Consider the following 12,921-nt stretch of genomic DNA (forward strand, 5'->3'; position numbering starts at 1 on the left):
TCTGTCTATGCTAGTTGATGAATAGGTAAGCTAGAGGGAGGGTGTGGGAAACAGTCACAGGACAGGGATCCCTACATTTGCCTCTTCCTTTAAAATGGTAAAAAAGGTAGATAATCCTGGCAATGAAGACCTAACAAAGTTAACCCTGAGCTGGTGGCTTGTGCTGTGTTACATCCTGGGTGATTTAAGACTGGCTAAGCCACAGGTCTGGAGAGAGAGTTCAGTAGTTAGGGGCACATGGTACTCTTGCAGTGGACCATTTATATACAGATAAGGAACATAAGTTTTTAAAAATCTTTTAAAACAAAAGACTGAGTACACCAGAACTTGTCTGTTGTTTTTTTCTAAGATTTTCTAACTCCATGGGGGAAAGATGGCACCTCTGGACAAACATTCGTTATGTGCAACAAGTTCTTGATCTATATCCATCTTCTGGGTCACTTGCCTCTGGGTTCCAGGATAGCATTTGATCTCGTCAGCTAGTTGGCTTTGGAGATTAAAAAAAAAAAAATTTTTTTAAAATTTGTGACATGGTTTTCATTGTTTATCCCTGGCCATCCTAGAACTTGCTCTATATACCAGGCTGGCCTAGAACTCAGATATCCACCTGCCTCAGCCTCCAAAGTGCTGGGATTAAAGGCATTGGTCCTTACTGCCTGGCTTAAATTTTCCAAAATTAATATTATTTTAGCTTATGTGTGCCTTTTGCCTGCCTGCATGTATGTATGTGTCCCTGTTGAGATCATAAGGCACCAGATCCCCTGGAGCTGGAGTTATAGTCAGTTCTGAACCACCAAGTGGTTGCTGGGCCTCTGCAAGAGCTGCTAGTCTTTTAATCACTTAGCTCTCTTTCCAGCAGTGTAACTTATTTACATTTTATTTCCACTTTGTTTATGTGTATGTGATTGGGGGGGGCGGGTGTCACACGTGTGTGGTGTGTGTGCCATGTTCTAAGTCAGAAGCCAACTTTCCAACATCCTTACTCTTTCCACAGTGGGTTCTGGGGACGGAATTCTGGCTATCAGGCTGGCATAGAAAACACAAGCACTTTTACTGAAAAGGCATCTCACTAGCCTAGTTCTGGAAATTTTATTGACGATCTTAGAAAGAGTGACACTCCTCACACTGAGTTGCTTAACCATTAGGATTTAAATTTGAATATATGAAAATCATCTTGCCACACCAAGAGACTAGAGCCCCTCTGTGGGTGAAAGCGACCAACCGCAGGAGTAGAGTACAATCACAGATGACAAGCTATAGACATAATCTTTTGGGCCCTGTCAATGATCCCAATCTACTCTGGCCTTTTCAATTACTTCAGCTGTAGTGACGCTGGATCAATGCGGATCTTGGGTTGCTAGAGGATATTTGTGCGCAAGGTCTCAACAGCACTTTGTACCTTACGTTCGTCATCCCTCTAACTTGCCCTGAAGCCTCTCTTGAACTTCAAGCTCTATCTCCACGTACCTACTGATGTCCCGCAAGCATGTCCAAAACTGACCTCACTATTGCTGTCCCAACTTTAGTTCCAGTCTAAGTTAGAGCCCTCCAGGACCACCTTGTCCCTTTCCCCTGAAAGACCAAGGTCGTTAAGTTCAGGCTCCGCCTGCTCCACTCGGTCTCCCAAGGTCACCGCTACAACGCTCGCCAGCTCCCTGGGGGCGGTGTCCGTGTACCCCTCGATGCAGGGCCAGGCGCTCTAGGCTGCAGCCAGCTCTTCAAAGAGCTTTATCATCTCGCTGATTTCTCTTAGTGGGCGGCTACTCTCTCCGCTCAAGTGGCTTCTCTATGGTTAACTTCTCGCCTTTGTCTAGAATTTGCTTCGGATGACAGACCCATCGGCTTCCCACAGCTGCCTCAGTGGTTCCTTTTAGGTACAACTGCCGAAGCCACGGGAGCTCGGTGAGACCTGTGTTGGCGTAGCTCCTGAAAACCTCGGCGCCGAGAACGATGGCGGAAGTGAATACGAAGGTGCCCTCCTTCTTACTGCTCTTCTCTATGGTCGCTTCCTTCCGCGTCGGGGAACCCGTCCCAGCGCCTGCGCAGAAGCGCGTGCTGGGAGCCTGTCGCGGAGGCGGGGGGCATAGGGAGCGGGAGCTGCGGCCGCCGCCGCCGCCGCCGCCGCCGCTGCCGGAGCTAAGCGCGGGGACCGAGATGCAGGTGGGACCGGAACCGGAACCCCCCTCTTCAAGTGCCTCTTTCCTCTCCGGACTCGACCCTGTCGTCTGAGAAGCCTGGGCGGGGGTGGGCGTGGGGGCTCGGGGCTGGAGGGGTGCTCGGCTCCCGAGAGGGCAGCAGATAGTTGGTCCCTCGGAGGCTCCGGCCCAGGGGCATGTGGAGGGTGTCCAACGACTAGGATCGGGTCCGAGTGATTAACCACGGGGCCCGGAGGGTCCGAACCTGGAGCGCAGCCTGCACCCTCCACCACCCGCCCTTCTGGAATGTCAGAACTAAGCCAAGAGGCAGGTGCACCGGAAAACTGTGACTGAGCCGTCTTGGCAGAAGAGAAACTGAGTCACCAGTCCAGGAACCGCAGGGTCAGCGGGCCTGAAGGGGGCTGGGTCGGCCAGTAGTGCTGAGGGCTGGGTGGGCCTGTGTGAGCCGAGGTAGCCTCTGGCTGGGGACTGTCTCTGCCTTGCCTGCGCCTCTTGGCCCCGATTCCCCTGTGCTCTGTGACTCCCGCATCTCCTGGCTGCTTCTCCTTGGTTTGGAGTTGTCCCTGTGGTTGGAGCCATCGGAGTATGTAGGAAGGGCCAAGGAGGAAGGGGAGGGGGTCTCTGACTTGCAGCTTGGTTGTAGGTTTGATGAAGAGGCTGGCACCACTGATAGTTTGGGTAGACTTTCCTGAGCCGTCCAGAGGTGTCTCCTTTCAGTCTATCATAGGGCAGGACCACTCACCAAAGAGCCACCGGTTGTAAATTACATACGGAGCTCTGTCACTTTCTAGTTGTGATGTAAGAGTTGGGGCACCCGCAGAAGCGCTTCCTTTCTGGAGCCCAAATGGGACCCATCATACTGTCCTCCCCCATAAAAAATAGTGACGGTGGCAGTGATGTGTGCTTACTGTGTAAAGCATAGACATGTTCCTTGTCATTTCATTTCTCCTGACAACTGTAGCAGGTAGCGGTTAGTAACTGTGTTTTACAGAGACAAAAGCTAGGTTCACACAGCTAACAGGTGGGCTGAGCTGGGGCTTGAGTCCAAGACTCACAGGTACACTCCCCAGGGAGAGAAAAATCCTGAGCCCCGGCTCCGTGTGATGCCTTACTTCTGTGGCTAGTAAAGACTTGTTCTGACCCAACACACCATCTCTTTTTCTCTAGCATTGCTATCACTCAGCCCTAGACTATAGGGGGCAACCCAGAGATTGGCCTTCAGCCAATCCAAGACTTCCCACAGGGCTTAAATGCTGGGTTGTAGGATCAGCTTCGAAGACAACTGAGCCTTCAGTCCAACTTCCACTCATTGGACCTATGATGCAAGGTCTCTAAAGGGTGTAATCCCTGCACCCTTTGGTCCCCTGAGAACAGAGCAGTAGGAGCTGTGGTTGAGGCTGGTCCAGCATATCCCTGGAGACTAGAACTGTGCAGTGGGAAATGCAGTAGACTCTGAGTTCTGGAACTTGTTTGAATCTCCGTTTCCTCGTCTGTAAGAGGTTAGTAAGTTGTCTAAGGAAAGGAAAAACGACCTTGTGGAGCCCTCTGGAATGGCACATTCAAAATGTGTGATAGTTAGGGAAGGTTTTTGTCTTAGAGAAGGGATGGCAGTGATCTTAAGAGTCCCCTGTGGGGTAAGATGCTTCAAGGCCCTTTCCTGGGTCCCACAACAGGAAGAGGGGTGGCAAAGGCAGCAGGATTGGGCTTAGCATCCCTCATCTCTGGAGTATATGAGGGTTATTGATCTTGAAGAGGGCAAAACAGTTTAGTTCTCTTCGCCTGTTGCCCTCTGAGGAGCCCGGAGGGGAGTCCCTGGCCTGGGCTGAGACATAACTCAATCTCACTTCTGCAGTAACTCAATGTGTGTGCCTCTTCTTTCTACAGCTGTTGCCGCTCATCCCGCGTCTTCTGGCTGCTTCCCTGTTTGTTCCCCGCAGGCTCCCCCTGTCCTCCTCCTGGGGCCCATCATGAATGGTGCCCCTTCCCCGGAGGATGGGGTCTTCCCTTCTCCACCAGCGCTGCCACCACCCCCTCCCCCAAGTTGGCAAGAGTTCTGTGAGTCCCATGCGAGGGCAGCTGCCCTGGATCTTGCCCGACGTTTTCGCCTCTACCTGGCCTCCCACCCACAGTATGCAGAGCCGGGAGCAGAGGCCGCCTTTTCTGGCCGTTTTGCTGAGCTCTTCCTGCAGCACTTCGAAGCCGAGGTGGCTCGGGCCTCGGGCTCACTCTCCCCACCTGTCCTGGCTCCATTGAGCCCTGGTGTGGAAATCCCACCATCACACGACCTGTCCCTTGAGAGCTGCAGGGTGGGTGGGCCCCTGGCAGTGTTGGGCCCTTCTCGATCTTCTGAGGACCTGGCTGGCCCCCTTCCTTCCTCAGTCCCTTCCTCTACAACATCCTCAAAGCCAAAGCTCAAGAAGCGTTTCTCCCTCCGCTCAGTGGGCCGTTCAGTCAGAGGCTCTGTTCGGGGCATCCTGCAGTGGCGGGGTGCCGTAGACTCTCCCTCCCAAGCTGGGCCTCTGGAGACCACATCCGGCCCTCCAGTTCTAGGTGGAAACAGCAACTCCAACTCCTCTGGAGGTGCTGGGACAGTTGGTAGGGCATTGGCTAATGATGGCACATCCCCTGGGGAGAGATGGACTCATCGCTTTGAGAGGCTGAGGCTAAGTCGTGGAGGGGGAACCCTGAAAGACGGATCAGGAATGATACAGAGAGAAGAGCTGCTGAGTTTCATGGGGGCTGAAGAGGCTGCCCCTGACCCAGCAGGAGTGGGTCGTGGAGGAGGGGCAGCTGGGCTGACCTCAGGAGGAGGAGGGCAGCCTCAGTGGCAAAAGTGTCGCTTGCTGCTCCGGAGTGAAGGAGAAGGAGGAGGAGGAAGTCGCTTGGAGTTCTTTGTACCACCCAAGGTGAGCCCGCAGGAAGGTGGGTAGCTGAAAGTGACAGTGGCTGAAGAGGAGGCTCAGCTCTGCAGATAGCTGTGGGGTTACTAACCCACATACACAATATTGCTGTCCTGGGTTCATGCTGACTGGGGGCTCTCAGTTGCCATGGGGGGATCTGAGACCAAAGAACTATTACTTTTTCACCTTACCTAGGAAGGAAGGGAAGGTGAATGGAGGGAGGTACAGTTAGATTTGACTCACCAAAAACCAATTATTCTTCCCTTTCCCACATAGGCATCCCGGCCCCGTCTCAGCATTCCCTGTTCTACTATTACTGATGTCCGCACAGCCACAGCCCTAGAGATGCCTGACAGGGAGAACACATTTGTGGTTAAGGTAGGAGCCCCAAGCTCTGTCCCCAGAGAGTACCTGTGCTTGAGAAAATGCTCTTGATAGACTTAGGCACGTATCTTCAGCAGCAGGATGAACATATGTCAGGGGGCTTTGAGTCTTCCTGGGGCTGTGGTTTCTTGTTTTCCTCAGGGTTGGATGTGGCCTGTAGGCCTCCTGCCCACTGCCCTTGCTAAAGCCCCGCCTCTCGGCCCTGTAGGTAGCAGGCCCTTCGGAGTACATCCTGGAGACAACTGACGCACTTCATGTGAAGGCCTGGGTGTCTGACATCCAAGAATGCCTAAGCCCCGGGTAAGAAGCCTGCCTCTGTTTCTGAGGGATCTGGACGTGGTATGGCACCCGTGTCTCTCTCCTGGTGACTTTCCCCAGCGCCATTTTCCCTGTCTTTGTAGACCCTGTCCTGCTATCAGCCCCCGTCCCATGACCCTTCCCCTGGCCCCTGGGACCTCCTTCCTCACAAAGGATAACACAGACAGCCTGGAGTTGCCCTGCCTGAATCATTCAGAGAGTCTGCCTAGCCAGGATCTGCTGCTGGGACCCAGCGAGAGTAACGACCGCCTGTCGCAGGGTAAGGTCGAGCCCGTGTGAGCTGCTGGGCCAGCTCTGTTCCCTAGCTGCTCTACCTATGACCTACTGACTGCTTGTATTTTGTCTCTGAACATACCATGAACTCTTAAGTCACAGTTTGCCATTTAAAATCATTACAGTGACCATCCTGCATGGCCCCATAAAACTCCTATCCAACCTTTCACACTCAGCTCTGTTACCTTTTTTTCATAAGCCACCTTCCATTAGGCCACCATTCTGTCTAGACTGAAGTAATGATTTTCTTGAGCAGGCTTCCAGCATACTGTGTGGACATCTTTGTTTCAGTCTTGTCCTGTATCTCAGCATATGTCAGTGGCCTTTGCACCTCCTTTCTTTCTTTCTTTCTTTCTTTCTTTCTTTCTTTCTTTCTTTCTTTCCTTTTGTTTTGTTTTTTCGAGACAGGGTTTCTCTGTAGCCCTGGCTGTTCTGGAACTCACTTTGTAGACCAGGCTGGCCTCAAACTCAGAAATCCGCCTGCCTCTGCCTTCCAAGTGTGCACCTCCTCTTTCATCCTGATCAAACACTGACACATGCAGAAAGATATCTGTATGGCCCAGCTCACCTTGTAGACTGCCTCTACTCTACCCTTTTCTCCTGACCATTGGCTCTTGAGTTTTGGCTTCATAGTGCCTGGCACAAGGGCTGCGTTCAGTCAACAAGAAAGTTATTACAGACTGGATTGTTAGAGCTAGCATAGACCTTACATCAGATTGCAAGTAACCGAGACCACAGGGAGGAAATGGATTTCCTGAGTTTGCCGACAAAGTTGTGCTGCTGTGCTAATCTAGGTTCTGACGTGGCTGTTTTCTAAGCAGTATGGTGATGTGTCTTCTGGCCTAGGCCTGATGTTTGACAGATGCTCAGTCAGGCTCTAGTGTATCACTGGCTGCATGCTAGGCTCTGGGGTAGATGGGGAACTCAGGTATTTCAAGTGGGCTCTTTGGTCTCCATGGGTTAACTCTAACTGAATTGGTAAGACATTATTCCTAATAAAAAGCAGGTCTCTAAAATGGGGGGTATGTTTAGTGTCTTCTGAGCATTCCTAGCAGGGTGCATCATGGGAACTCAGGAGGAAGAAAACAAGGGAGATGGGAGATGGAACTGACAGAATGTTGTACCGAGGTGAGAGATGAGAGTAGCTTCAAGGGCCAGGAACCTTATTGAGAGCTGACATGGGAGTGAGCACCAGGATGCTTGGAAAGGGAAGAACTCAGGTGAAAGTCACGTGACTCTGGCCTGAAGGGGAAGGCTCCTGCTAGGCAATCACAAGATGACAGTCACTGGAGTGTGTTCCCAAGTCTTCTGTTGCTGTAGGCTGACCTGCAAGCTGTAGCCTCAGTCTTCGGAGGCCCTCGGTACAGGAATGGACCTCCTGACATTTTTGAGGTGCTTCAAGATGATAGTTCTGGTCTAAACGAGACAGAGGGCTCCTTTCTAATGTGGACATTTTCCAGGGCTTCTATCCCTACCCCACCAACCTTTGCAATAATCTTTCAGCTGTTGATTCAGAAAAGACATAGGCACATTTGGATTCTAGGACCTCCTCGAAATAACCCTGGTCCCTCAGCCGTACAAGCAGTGTAAGTCAGAACCATCGTGACAATCCATCAGGGTCGCTCCTCCAGAGGCACGGGGGCTGGGCACGCAAGTGGACAGCCAATGGGGAGATGGCAGGAGCCCAGACCTGCAGGAGCAGAACCTGTGTCATTCTCAAGTTTGGCCCCTCTGTTTTCTTTCAGGAGCTTATGGGGGCCTCTCAGACCGGCCGTCAGCGTCCTTCTCCCCTAGTTCTGCCTCCATTGCTGCCTCCCATTTTGATTCAATGGAACTGCTTCCTCCAGAATTGCCTCCTCGAATTCCCATTGAGGAGGGGCCTCCAGCAGGGACAGTTCATCCCCTCTCTACCCCCTACCCTCCCCTGGATACTCCAGAAGCAGCCACAGGTATTGGGTGCTTGTATATTTTTGTCTGGTTTGTGATCCTGTATTGGAACTGGAGGGATCAAACGGGGAAAGAGCCAGTGACCTGGTGTTTCAAGGGGAAAACAGGGCTAGGGAGAGGCCTCTGACACCTGCTTTTCCCTCTCTCTCCTTCCTGAAGGATCATTCCTGTTCCAAGGGGAGTCAGAGGGGGGTGAGGGGGATCAGCCCCTCTCAGGCTATCCTTGGTTCCACGGCATGCTCTCTCGACTCAAAGCTGCCCAGTTAGTGTTAGAAGGAGGCACTGGCTCCCATGGTGTCTTCTTGGTACGCCAGAGTGAGACAAGGCGTGGTGAATATGTCCTCACTTTCAACTTCCAGGGCAAGGCCAAGGTGAGTGGTCCTGAAGGAGAATCTGGGGATCTGGGGATCCCATTGTGCAGGGGAGGAAGGATGTATAACTGACAGGGACTTTTAACTCCCACCTCACTTGTCATCCTGCCCTCAGCACCTGCGCTTGTCACTAAATGAGGAGGGACAGTGCCGGGTCCAACATCTGTGGTTCCAGTCCATTTTCGATATGCTTGAGCACTTCCGGGTGCACCCCATCCCTCTGGAGTCTGGAGGCTCCAGTGATGTTGTCCTTGTCAGCTATGTGCCCTCCCAGCGGCAGCAGGGTGAGCAGAGCAGGTCTGCAGGGGAGGAGGTGCCCGTGCACCCAAGAAGTGAGGTGTGTGTGCCAGGAAGACGGGGTGGGGGGGTGGAGGAAAGGCCCTGTTAGTGGGGAGCAGGGCAGTCAGGTACCTGGGCAGGGACCTAGAAGGGAAGCAGAAGGCTGACAGGATACAGGCAGAGGCTCCTCTTGGGGCAGGGGCAGTGGAGAGCTGGGTGCTGCATTCCCATTCCATCGGACCCTCCGCGCCATCATTGTCTGTCTCCTGGACCCATCCTCCTTGGCCTTGTCTTTGGCCTTTTTGGGGATTCATGGTCTGATCCCCTCCTTCCTCCCTTGATGTCTGATGTCCCTGTCTGATCTCTCACTTTCCCCCACCCACCATCCCATCTGTCCCCACGTTGCCCCTCCCCTCCCCTCCCCCAGGCCGGGAGCAGGCTGGGAGCCATGCAGGGGTGTGCGAGGGCGACCGATGCTACCCCGATGCCTCCTCCACCCTCCTGCCCTTCGGAGCGAGTGACTGTGTGTAAGTGTGGTCCTCTCACCACCGCCCATGATTCATCTTCCATGGAGGGGGGTTGCTCAGGAGATGGGACATGGGGGAGATAGCACATGGCTCCTTGGGGAGGACAAGCAAAGGGGAGGTCGCCATAAGAACTCACTTCCTTCCACAAGCAATGTCTTCTCACCATTCCTATCCAGAACGGAGCACCTCCCGTGACCCAGCCCAGCCCTCTGAACCCCCTCCATGGACAGATCCCCCACATCCTGGGGCAGAAGAGGCGTCGGGGGCGCCAGAAGTTGCGGCAGCCACAGCCGCAGCAGCCAAAGAGAGGCAAGAGAAAGAGAAAGCGGGCAGTGGAGGGGTCCAGGAAGAGCTGGTCCCCGTGGCTGAGCTGGTCCCCATGGTTGAATTGGAAGAGGCCATAGCACCAGGCACTGAGGCTCAGGGTGGTGCTGGCTCTAGTGGGGACTTGGAGGTGTCCCTAATGGTACAGCTCCAGCAGCTACCACTAGGGGGCAACGGAGAAGAAGGGGGTCACCCCCGAGCCATTAATAATCAGTACTCATTTGTGTGAGGTACCTGCCCACCCTCCATTCTCCTGCTCCCAGCCTTAAGTTGTGAGAGTGAGCTGGGCGGGAACACAGAGGAAGGTGGGCGTCCCCCCCTACATGCTTCCTGACCCTTGTCAGCCAAGGGTGTGTATGCTGTACAAGTAGAGGTTCAAGAGCCCTGTTAAGTCCCCAGTTACTACACACTACAGGTGCCCCAGGCCAAGGACTTGGGCTCCGTTACCTCCCTGAGGGGCTCTTACGGTCAGCCCCATCCCTGGGGGCTGCTTCCCCACTAATAACCCCCAGCCCAGTCAAGGGTGAGGGGGAAGGGCTGTCAGTTATATTAAGGTGGTTGTTGTTGTTGTTTTAAACAAAATGGAAAAGCATAAATAAATAAAGGGTTTATCTCAGTTCCATCATGATGGCTGTGGCTGATATTTGGAGTAGGACCTGGGGTGGGCGGATAAAGCTGTCTCTTGAGCTCAGGCCAAAGAGCTGGCCTGGGTCTAGGCCTTTTCATCCTCTAGTCAAGGCCTTCAGAACCACCTCTCCGCTCCAGTCCCCTTGGTTTGCTGAGTGCTTCAATGCTCAGCAGTACTTTTGTGGGTTCCAGCATGTTCTGTTTTCAGGGTGATGGTATCTCTTATGTAACCTAAACGTATGATCCTCCTGCTTCAGCTGCCTGTGTGCTGAGGGGATTACACTGCCACGCCCTGCCAGTCTGTTCTTTTATTGGGACAAGATAGTGAAAGATGGGGTCACCAAAGGCCTTTGCTTCACTGAATTGTTTTGAGTGAAACTCTTACCCTAGGAATAAAGCAGGCAGGAAATGCTGAAGTCATGGAGTTGGGGAAGATTAACTGTAGTGGTGCAGTCTACAGAGGGGCCCAAGACCAGGACCGTCCTGGCTGTGAGTCCTGCTGCTGCCTCATTCGCTGTATGAACCTAAGGGTGAGGCAAGCGACTCTGGGCCCTGACAGCCTCTGTGTCATGTGACGTTTCAGCTTAGTTGGTGCTGCGGACATGGTTTGGCCTAATTGTTTCTGTCTGACTTAAATACTCGTCTCGAGGCTTCCCTTGAGAGTCTCAAGTTCCAGTTGCCTGGGTCCAGTTCCACACATTTCCCACCCCTACTACCCCGCTCCTCTGAGGTATAAGCTGTTGGTTGGCATGGAGTGACTGATCACTACCATCAAACTCCCATTTTTAAATACAGACCCTATCCTGAACACATCTTTCTGCACTGCATCTGTGTTCTCCAACAGGGGTGCCCTGGCTTCCCAGCTTAGGGGTGGGACGTGTGTGTGGGGTGTGTGTGTGTGTGTGTGTGAGGCAAGCAGGATCTGAAGACTCCCACCTATTGTGTTTCCCCCTTCCACCTTCCAGTGTCACTCTCTTCCCCTGGGAAAGTGGAACAGCCGATCTTCTGTCCCTCAGCTTCTGCCCCACCTCCAGGAGGCCCTACCCACGCTCATGACCTTGCTATTCTGGGCCTGTGTCAGTTCTGTAAGGAGACGGACAGGAGACAGCTGAGCTCACAGGCTACCGAGGATGGGGGTTGACTGGGGGAAGCCTGCTGGCTCTTACTTTACATCACCCCTGGAGCTCCCCAAATCTTGGCCTTGACTAGGGATTGAATTGGCCCTGTTGTGGAGGTTGGGTGGAAGGCAGCTGGAGACCTCGGTGCTGTGTTCTCCAAGTGAGATTGTTGGAGATAGCCAATGGCCACTGAGGGCTGTAGCACCTCTGTGGGAAGGCCTGATCCCCCTCCTAATCTCATGGCAACTGGTGTTCAAGGGCTCCCCTCCCCCCATGACTTGCCATCCTGAGGTGGGCAAAAAGATACCCCTAGACTAACCTGTCCTGGCTAGATCTTCTAGGAGACAGTGAGACCCCCAGTAAGTCTTATATGTGGAACTTGGGAGTGGGCCAGGCTGTTCTCATGCCTCTCAGAGCCAGGCCTTCCCTCACTCTCGGAACTCAGGAGCAAGGACACCATCAGTCTTGGTGCCGTGGGAAGTGGTCTGTGAAATGACCTCATCTGCTCTTTCCCACCCCAGGTCAAAAGTGTTGTCCTGCAGCTCTGGGGCTCTGGGCCTCTGGGCTGGTAGCTTTCTCTCTCCAGCCTTCACTTATCTCTCTGGGAAGCTGGGAGAGGTAGAACCGAGTAACCTCAGAGAGCCTCTTTGGCAGGAGTGGCCTGTAAAGCCTGCCTTCTTTCCTCACTCAACTGCTTTGAAGCTCAGTGTCCCTGCTCCCGCTCGCTCTCCATGTTTGGGCATTCCTGCTGCTGGAAGCCTGTGCCCCTGTCACTCCTCCAGGTGCTGCTGGGGGAAAGCCAGCTAGGGCCTGAGCCATCATGGCTGCTGAGCCTGCCTCTGGCCCCAGATGGAGGGTCCTGGGCCAGGCAGAAATGTCTGTTTATGTGACCCCTAGATTCTCACTCATTGTCTAAGCCCTACCATCTCGGGTCACAGCAGGACTCTACCTCGAGGGAGGGGTTTGTGGGAACTGTGAAAAGAGGGTGGGAAGGAACACCTTGTCCTGACTTCACCCCTCCCCCAAGTCTGGGCAGAAGGCAGGATGAATCCGAGGCTGTTGGCCAGTGGTCACCCCAACAAGTGGGGCTTCTTTTTGTTCTGTGGGCTCTGCTGCCTTATCATTCTGTCTGTGCACTGGAGCCCTTGTGTGGGACCTGCTCCTTGGTTTTTTCAGGGAAACTGAGGCCTGGGTAGAGGTGGGACCTGTGTTCCAGAGCTACAGTGCTGCTGGTCCTCATTGACCTTTCGATCTCTAGTCCATGGAAACTTTTCTGCCTCAGTTTCCCCCTGCTTGCAGCCTGGCCCATAGACCCCGGCTGCTCCTCCTCCAGCAGCTGCCTGGGTGGAAATCAAAAGATACCCCAATGATGAAGCGGGTGGGGAAGGGTGGCTCAGAGCAGCTGCTCTTCGGAGGAAGCTGACACCCAGGCCAGGCCAGCCCTTCAGCAACAACTTGTGGCTTTGCACCCAGCCTCTGGGGCCCCGCCCACATGACTGCCACTGCCCGAACCCTGCTGTTTCTTTTCCCTCTTCTCTTCGGGCTTAGGAAGTCTGTGCTCTTTGCTCCCAACTCTGTTCTGTCATCTTTTCTCCATACCTTCTCCCCTCCCTTCCAGAGCCTCTACTTCATCCAGCCTCAGGGGTCCTGCCCTCAGTCACTGGCTTGGGGCTGGCCCAGCTCCAGAGCACTCCTAC

At 53.7% G+C, this 12,921-nt stretch overlaps 1 protein-coding gene across 8 annotated transcripts; it reads left to right on the forward strand.

Moving 5' to 3' along the window:
- Positions 1–1,629: 1,629 nt before the first annotated feature.
- Sh2b1 (SH2B adaptor protein 1) lies at positions 1,630–10,107 on the forward strand. Of its 8 annotated transcripts, none has more exons than XM_029479755.2 (9): positions 1,630–1,971; positions 4,041–5,062; positions 5,333–5,434; positions 5,649–5,740; positions 5,842–6,017; positions 7,777–7,980; positions 8,138–8,349; positions 8,465–8,633; positions 9,332–10,107. In XM_029479755.2, the coding sequence occupies exons 2-9, from the start codon at positions 4,124–4,126 to the stop codon at positions 9,706–9,708; spliced, it is 2,271 nt and encodes a 756-aa protein (XP_029335615.1). In that variant the 5' UTR covers positions 1,630–1,971; positions 4,041–4,123; the 3' UTR covers positions 9,709–10,107. The 8 variants fall into 8 exon arrangements, with proteins under 8 accessions (XP_029335615.1, XP_029335614.1, XP_029335612.1 ...); XM_029479754.2 differs by lacking the exon at positions 1,630–1,971 and adding an exon at positions 2,035–2,160; XM_029479752.2 differs by lacking the exon at positions 1,630–1,971 and adding an exon at positions 2,169–2,537.
- Positions 10,108–12,921: the final 2,814 nt, after the last annotated feature.

This window comes from Mus caroli, unplaced genomic scaffold (genome assembly GCF_978045245.1).
Source record: "Mus caroli unplaced genomic scaffold, Mus_caroli_1 scaffold_8, whole genome shotgun sequence".
NCBI classification, from domain to species: Eukaryota; Metazoa; Chordata; class Mammalia; order Rodentia; family Muridae; genus Mus; species Mus caroli.